The sequence below is a fragment of the Oreochromis niloticus genome, unplaced genomic scaffold (genome assembly GCF_001858045.2).
Source record: "Oreochromis niloticus isolate F11D_XX unplaced genomic scaffold, O_niloticus_UMD_NMBU tig00000235_pilon, whole genome shotgun sequence".
Taxonomy (NCBI): domain Eukaryota; kingdom Metazoa; phylum Chordata; class Actinopteri; order Cichliformes; family Cichlidae; genus Oreochromis; species Oreochromis niloticus.
In genome coordinates this window covers 108,911-117,780 of record NW_020327097.1, presented here as the reverse complement: position 1 = coordinate 117,780, position 8,870 = coordinate 108,911, and the positions used below count along the sequence as shown (strand labels likewise).

Genomic DNA, 8,870 nt, shown 5'->3' with positions numbered 1-8,870 from the left:
TTTCATGCTCACAGTTAGCTTACATCAAGTGTAGTAGAGATTCATATGAATTTCAGCTGATGATGCTGAGATTCATTCACTGATTTCCACCTTCATACCAAGTTTGTATTGTCTAATATAAAGACTATAAACAGCGTAGTGTCAGTGTAGAGGATGACATCAGCCAGGACAGCTCATGAAACATCTGCTGACATCTGGTTGAATTCAGTTGTGTACATCCACAGAGAGCAGCAGGTCAGCTGATCAGCCTGCACACTAAAGAAATCTACTGGAGCTCTCAATAGATATTAATGTGAGTTATGATTGTTTTCCCCACACTGAGACATTACAACCAATTTTAAAATTACTCCACCTGCTGAATCACTTCATCCCCTGACTGTACATATTTTCTGTTTAGAGGCAAAGTCACCCTCTACAATGTAGCAACAGGAAATACAAATATATTTTTTTTATTTTGCTTTGCAACCAAATAATAATAATAATAATAACGATTTCAAAGGACATTGTCAGAGTCAAAATTCACACTGACAATGTTTGAAACTTTGCATGTCAAATTTTTTTTTTAAAGAATTTTTTATACAAATCTAAATAATTTCAGTTGATGATTAAATGCCTAAATGTACCTGTGTTCTGTAAGCAGCATTTAACAGTTTGGAGTGTTCAAACATGTAAACAAATGCAATAATAATGTAATAATAATGTAATAATAATGCATGAATGATAAACATACATGTGGAGGACCATGAAGAAGACAGAAGGGAAGATTTTACCTTGTGTCATTCGCCGTTATTCTTAAACTGTGCAGTCACAATGACACAAATGTGCTGCCCTGAAACTGTTTTAAAGCACTATATCTTAAAATTGTGACTTCAAATCTGGCTGATAGTAAACTAAATGGAGCATTGCAATTTGAAAATTAGTGTTGCCATTTTACTGTTTGGGTGACCTTAATTTTATTTTAATTTTATCATGATACTTAGGTAATATACTTACGCTTGTCTAGTAGAGTTCATTCTGATCTCAGTCTGTGATATAGCGTGACATAGTCGATTCATCATTTCACTCATGAAGAATAGATGATGCTTTTTGATTTTACTGCACTAGAAGGATTGTGAGGGATAATTCTCCTCCTGACATGACGTAAGGCTGTTTATGGATGTCACTCATTGCTCAACAGCCTAGTGATGATTTTAAATTGATTACCACAAAAAACACAAGCCACAGCCTGCCTATCAATCCAGCTTAGATTTGTTTGCATACAGCATGAAAAGGCTTTACTCTAATCCTGCAAAGTAGTTTCTAGAATAAATAAAATGAAGTCATTCAGGAGGACAGCTCAAGTCCACCATTCCCAGTGTTTCCAATCTCTTCCCCTGGCCTTGATTCCTGAGCATTGCACCAGCAGCCAAACTGCTACTCCACATGTCTCTGGTCCCCTCCCCAGTCATACCAGGGTTGATATGTTTAGCTTGCTGGCTGTCTGAGGGGTGTCCAAAAATGTGGGCTTTATAGATAATTGACAAACTTTCTGGAGGAAGCCTGGTCTTGTTAGGAGAGACGGCATTCATTCCACTTTGGATGGAGCAGCTCTCATTTCTAAAAATCTGGTCAAATACATGAAAACCTCTGAGAACATGCCCCAAAAGGTTGATTCTGTTCATCTGGACACAGCGTTTTCAGTGGGAGAAACATTTAGTCACTCATCCAACTGACGTCTTAAGTCTCAGCTGACTTGTTTCCCCAATCTTGTAAACATTTGCACTGAAACGAGCCCACTGAATGACTGTGAGGTCAGTTCCTTGATCATTAATATGCCACTGTATAACGATTGATCAACAACCACTGATCAATGATCAATGGATGTGTACATCCTCATCCTTGAAAGAGTCTCCACTGGCCTGTAGGTGTGAACAGACTGCAGAGTCCTGGCCTCACGAGGTAGCTCTTCTGTGTTGTGCCAGAGGTTGTTTAGTTTCCCCGATGTATAAACCATGACAATCCTCCTAGAGTGTTGGGGATATATTCGCACATGAACACTCGTGCACAAGGAATCCTGTTACCTCTATAATACTCCACACTGATTTGGGTCTAATGTGAAGATCTCCACATTAACTACCTGAAAACAGCGTGTTAGGTTTCACACTGCAAGGACCTAAATCATGGTCTTTCTTCCCCACTAATTACTTTCTGCAGAAGAAGTAATTCCCCAGCTGCTGTTTAAAACCACCAGTGTTTCCACTCATTATCACATTTCTGTGTGTCCTCAAAGCTTTGAGCTACTGCTGTCTGTGTCCTGTGTTCTAATGAGTTGTTATATTCAGCAAAGAAATGCTGCACTGACTCCATAAGATTCACTCTGACTCCAAACTCAAAGAGGCACTTTTGAACTGGAAGCCACTTTTACCTTCAATCAGCTTCTCATTAGCTGCCTGGAAACAGAAAACAAAGTCAGAGGTCTGCAGCACTGACCTCTGAATTTCAGCTCCACTTGTTTCTTGAGGATGTTTCCCTCCCTGCTGCAGATGGTGCAGGTGTAGGTGGAGTTGTCTCCATCTGTGAGGTATTTCAGGGTCAGACTGAGGTCTTCAGGGTGGTTGCTCCCTGTTGCCCCTGGTGAATCTATCTCATCGCTGTCTGAGTGGGTGGGGGTCAGGTGGTGTTAATTCTATCTTTCCAAATTATACTTTAAAAAGACAAGTCTTGAAAATCTGCTGACAATTTTATACATTAATACAGTGTCACACATAACCATTTATGCACAAAATAAGGTAAAAAAATAATATAAGTGTTTTTATGTGATTTCAAAATCAGCTGTTACATCTACAGCCACCTCAGAGTCACTAATTGGTCTAAACATGTGATTAGCTTAATTAGACAGTTGACAGTGTGAATAAATGTGGCTTGATGATGGACAGAAACACAGTGTCAGTGTTGCTCTTTGTTGGTCGTCCAATAAAGTAGCAGAATGTTGTTTAGTTTTTGGCTGAGAAGTGTACGAGGCAACTCAAACTGTAGCTTCTCAGAAGGAAATAGTTTTAATTTAACTGAAATGATCCATAAAATTTTAACATTTAACATTTAAGAAAAAACAAATGTGTTATATATGATCACAAATTGAGTTCTGGCATAGTCATGTACTAACCTTTGACCTGAAGCAGTACTTTTTTTTCATTCCTAACTTCCTGTTTGAATCATCTGTCTGTAGTTCCTCTGAATGTTGGAGGTTCATCAAAAGTCCAAAGCCCAATTTGTGTTCACAGAGCAGCTCAGATCAGAGCTCACTGTCTAAGTGCTAATTATGCAAATCTCAGAGGGGGACCACTATCTGGTTTTGTCCTGGAGGTCAAAGTTCAGCAGGTGTTTGTTTAGTCACACAGAACTTCTCATTTTACCCTCTGATCCTTAAGCAGACAGAAGGAGCTTTATCAAGCAAACAGCTGAAATAAAGATAAATCTTTCTGATTCAGTGGAAATTAGACTGAAAGGAAGGGTTAACCAGCTTCAACCTGTTAGCAGGTCTCTGTCCCAGGAAGCAGGATTAGCTAAAACCTCTGAGTCAGTGTAAAAGTTCAAAGCAAAATAACTTAACTATGGAAATTTATATTTTTACAAACACTGAGATTCCAGTTAGAAGTTCATTTATTTTGTAATCAACGTGGCTACTTTCATAACCCAACAGTGCTTAGGATGGGGAAATAAATTAGACATGCATTCATTTATTACAAAGCAGGCGCTGTTCTTTACTTAGCTGTTGATTTGTCAATTCTGAAGCTCGACTGATGATGGCTTTCTTGCTGTAAGCGTGAGTTTTCAGGAACATTTGTGTTCCACACAAAGTGTGAGCCAGACTCAGTGAGAAATGTTTCCTCCAAACTATGAAGGAGGAGAACAAAACTCTGGAGGCAGCAGATCCAAACTGTTCCTCTGCTGACTTCATGAAATACCAACATGTTTGCTTTCACACTGAAGGAATTTCAATGCTATTATTTCTTTCTGATCAGTCTGTCAGCTGCTCAAAACTCCTCTCTACAGAAGAATAAATTCTCCAATTGCTTTTTAAAACCACAAATGTTTCTTATGATCAGTGGAAAACCACTTTTACCTACGACTTAACTAAGACTTAACTTTGACCTGTGTCTGCAGCACTGACCTCTGACTTCCAGCTCCACTTGTTTCTTCAGCAGGATGTTTCCCTCCCTGTTGTAGATGGTGCAGGTGTAGGTGTCACTGTCTCTGTCTGTGGGCTGTTTCAGGGTCAGACTGAGGTCTCCAGTTTTCAGCAGGTCTTCATTAATCTTCGTTCGGTCTCTGTAAACCTGGTCCTGTTCTTCAGGCTGGTCAGAGCCGTTCTCATACACGTGGACTTTACTGTCGTATTTGTCCATCCACTGAACTTTAGCATCTTGAGGCAAGTGAGCTCTCGTTTTGCAAGGCAGCTGGACAGACTCTGCCCCTGAATCCACCATCACCTGGTAAACTGGACAACAAAAAACAACATGATGATATGAACAGCAGATGGGACGAGTCGTGACTTCCCAAAATGGGCTCTTTGAATGCAGCACGGATGAGAACTTGGAGAAACTCGAGGCTGTCGTGAGGACTCAGACTTTGCTCTTTGAGCGCAAAATTGATAACATCTTTGAGAAGCTCACGGCTCTTAAACGGGAGAATGAGAGATCAGTGACGGACTGTTAGATCGGCTGTGAAATTGACACGCAGTTGTTCACACTAAAGGAAAACCACCATCATTGACTGCAGGTGTAAACATTGCATGTGGCAAATAAAAGGATTGATTGATTGATTGATTGATTGATTGATTGATTGAGCTGTGATGGTCACATGACCTCCCTGTCCCCTCCTTGTCTTCTAGTCTCAGTCAGATTGTGTCTCAGTTTGTTCCTGATGTGTTCCTGACTCATTCTTTGGTAACTAGTCTGCAGCGTCCTGTAAAGTGCTGCAGACATGTTGGATGAAGAGCAGAAGAACAGACAGACTGAGCCTCCACAGTCGGCCATGTCTCACACACATCAGCACAGAAACCACGAAGATCTCATGTGTCTGCTCTGAACATCTGAAGCTCTCCACCACATGACTGAGCACAACTCAAGGAGGAACATTTACTGAAGCTGCTGCAACATTTACTGTCAGCATGTTTCCATGTCAGCCTGCTGTTTACCACCACAGAAGAAGAACAGCTTGTACACATGCAGCCTGTGTGTCAGATCAATGCAGTGAAGCACACACACTGTTTAGTAAAGTCATGTTGTGGAGCTGTTTCACTGATCAATGACTGAGTCTGAAGGAGGTTTTCTGGAACAAACCTGGAAGTTTCTCTTCAGCTCTCTGTATCAGCTGTTTGTAACTCTCAACTCTTTCAGCTTCTGGAACAAGTTTGTGTGAGCCGCAGTCAAGGAGCCACCAGAGGACACCTGCTAACCATCGGCATTATGGGTAGTGTAGTAGGAGACACTCACCTGACATGAAAAAGTGCCGGAAATGATATAAAAGACCTCCAGAAACCACAACAAGAACCAGGAGAACCAGGAGAGCAACTAGAACTTTGGCCCAAGATCGTTCTAAGAAGAAACAATAAAACAAGAAATTGAACTGTTACGCTCTTACTTGTAGCAGCGACCTCTGACCTGCATTTACAGCACTGACCTTTGACCTGCAGCACTACTTTCTGTCTCAGGGTGTCTTTGTCCCTGTAGATGGTGCAAACGTATCCTCCACTGTCTCCATCTGTGGGGTATTTCAGGGTCAGACTGAGGTCTCCAGTTCTCAGCGGGTCTTCATTCATCATCGTTCGGACTCTGTAAAAGCCATCCTGTTCCCTGATGGTGTTACGTGTCTTTGAGTACACGTGGACCAACATGAAGTCTACATCAGAGCGAGTCCACTCAACCGTGGCATCCTGTGAGAGGTCAGCTGTCGTTTTGCAGGGCAAGATGGCAGACTGCGATCCTTCTACCACCTTCACAGTCACCTGCTGGTCTGAGAGGACAAGAAACAAAAATGATCACATATGGAAGCAGCAGCCATTATCACAACAGTGAACTACACTGTTATCCTAGTGTTTACATTCCTTTCCTCTGACTCTATACTTCCAGTAGTGTTAATAAAGTATATAAATATCCCTTGTGTGGCCATTATCAGTCGATAGTGTGCTGAGCCTCGTGGAGTGGTGCACAGATACTTTTACATGTTCATTCACTGCAAAAAATAATACAAAATCACTCATTTGAAATTTTTACATTTTTTTGCATGCTTAATCGAGCACTCAGATGAAACAAACCTTGCACCCTCCTGATGAACTAACGGGTGAGAAAAACATATCAGGGTTTTCAAACTGTGCTAAAGAGCCAGCAACATGCGGCTAACTTATCTATGATTATTGTCTCAGACAAGGTGCCAGCTCAGAGTTCAGCTTCACACCTTGTTAAACCAGGTCAGTGGAATGAATGTTTTGTTAATGCCGGTGTTCTGAGATTCTACCCTGCCAAAACGTCCAACCGTAAGCAGTTTATGCACATTCCTGATGTCACAGAGTAATTCCAGCACAAATGTAAGTAGGTATGACGGTTTGCCACTTAACATTGCCCATCAGAGTATGCTTGTAGCTCATATTCATAAAGCCAGGACGGTTTGGCACTTCATTTTACCCGTTAAAGTACGTTTCTCGCTCTTATTAACAAAGGTAGGATGATTTGCCACTGAATTTTATCTGTTGAAGTATGTTTATAGGTCACATTCATAAAGGTAGGACGGTTCGCCCTTTAATTTCGTGTTGTGCGCATATGTAGAAACAACGGGTAGGATGGTTTGTCAGGTAGGATGGATTCCCAGAACATCGGTAAAACCTTTACTGCATTTTTATTGGGCCTCAGTGGGCCCAGAGTTACAGTGCAGAACAATAACTGGAATGTTTATGTAAGTAGGCAATTTTTTTAAACGAATCAATCAGGGTTAGTTGCTGACCTTTGACCTCCAGCTCTATGTCTGTCAGTCTGCGTTCTACTCCATGGCTTCTATAACTGAGGGTGCAGGTGTAGTTGCCGCTGTCATACATAATAATTTAGGAAATATCTTTCTTCAGTTAACCTCTGACATTTGTCTACAGAACTGACTTATGACCAGTAATAACAACATTTGTTGCAGTTTTTCTGCTAACCTTTGACCTTCAGCTGGATGTCTATGACTCTCCGTTCCTCTCCTCCATCACTGATGGAGCAGCTGTAGTTGCTGCTGTCAGTCTTTGTTGGTTTTCTCAGAGTGAGGCTGAAGTCTCCAGTGTCCAGAGCGTCAGACCTCATTGTTGTGCGTCTGCTGTAACGCTGGTTTTGTCCTGTAAGATCATCTCCTCCTTCTCCTCGTAGGTGAACAGATTTCAGATCAAGATCATTGCGAGTCCATGTCACAGTGGGATTTGTCTCAGGTATGATACCGGAGTACTGACAGGGCAGCAGGACATAGTCTTCCCCCTCATTCACCTCCACCACCAGAGCCAGGGCATGCTGGGAAACTGTGATGAACACACAAACAGAAACACAGATTAACTGCTTGCCTTCAGTTTAGCACCGTACTGACATTTATCTGCAGGCATGAAAGAGACAACTTTTACAGTTAGTCTCTCCATGAAAAAACAGATTCAATCAGAGACGCTGGTGGTCAAAGAAATTACAGAATAAACTCCTAAAGTGTGACCTCATCACACATCTGTGCAGTACTCTAAGACTCATTTAACATCAAACTAAGAGATATTATTATAAACTACAGATCTAAGATTAAACAGCTGGAAATGCTAAAGTGATGAACACGTTAAGTTGTTTTAGAAATGCTTGAAATACACTGTTGTAGCATTGCAGTACAAGTACAAACCTACACAAAATAAACACCTGATACTGTAACTGTATTCAAACTATTGTAAAAAAAAAAAATAATAATCACAGTTTACTGGACTTCCTGATCCACTGATGAGAATTTAAATGTCCATAGACGATGGGAGGCACAGAGCTACACAACAACACACAGCAGTTGTAGTACAAATACAAACTTAAGCAAAACAAACTAACAGTTTGCACGTTTCCAGGAATCTGATTTATTCATAGGACAGTACAACAAACACAGGAAGCAAACACACACACAGCAGCTGATTGTAACATGAGCTCATCTGAAAGCCACCAAGAAGAATCCAGTGATTTGAAAGTTGCTGCTTTGGATTGTTAGTTTGATCTGAATCAGAATCCAGTGTTTGATGGAAATCTCCTCCTGCTGCACTTCAACACATTAAAGAGAGAGAGATGATGATGAGAGCAGAGAGAGGAAGGTGTACTTACCGTGCAGGAGGATCACAAACACCACAAACATCTTCATGTTCCTGTCAAACTCAGAGACTCTTTAAAAGCCCTTCAGGACATCAGCTCACAGCAGCTCTCACTTTCCTCTGCTGATCATCTACTGACACTCTCACACTGCTCACACTGTCACAGCTCAGAGTTCAGCTTCACACTTTGTTAAACCAGATCAGTGGAAACAACTCCAGACGTGCACGGATCACTTCTGAGGAAAGAGGAGGACGTTCAGTTTCCTCCTAGTTTCACGCCCGAGCGCTCCGGTTGGAGGCGGCTGCTGCGGCCTCACCCTGACACACACAAAGCTCCACCTTCAGTCCTGACACTGAAACATGCACTGAGGGAAGGCCTGAAGCTCAGCCAATCACAGAAGAGAATCGGGAAAGGTCTTGATCAGCTGTCAGAGTGAGGCTACCTCACTGCTGAAAACAGTGGACCTGAACCCCTTTCTTTGTGTAACCTCCCACCAGTTCACAATAGGCAGTTCTCTTTAGGTCCTCACAAAAGCAAAGACCTCTA

At 41.7% G+C, this 8,870-nt stretch overlaps 1 protein-coding gene across 1 annotated transcript; it reads right to left on the bottom strand.

The window, feature by feature from the left end:
* Nucleotides 1-4,648: 4,648 nt before the first annotated feature.
* On the bottom strand, nucleotides 4,649-8,549 carry LOC109195433 (uncharacterized). Its single transcript, XM_019347473.1, has 5 exons — nucleotides 8,337-8,549; nucleotides 7,172-7,522; nucleotides 5,767-5,994; nucleotides 5,475-5,576; nucleotides 4,649-4,656 (listed from the first exon to the last, which is right to left on the bottom strand). The coding sequence occupies exons 1-5, from the start codon at nucleotides 8,371-8,373 to the stop codon at nucleotides 4,649-4,651; spliced, it is 726 nt and encodes a 241-aa protein (XP_019203018.1). The 5' UTR covers nucleotides 8,374-8,549.
* Nucleotides 8,550-8,870: the final 321 nt, after the last annotated feature.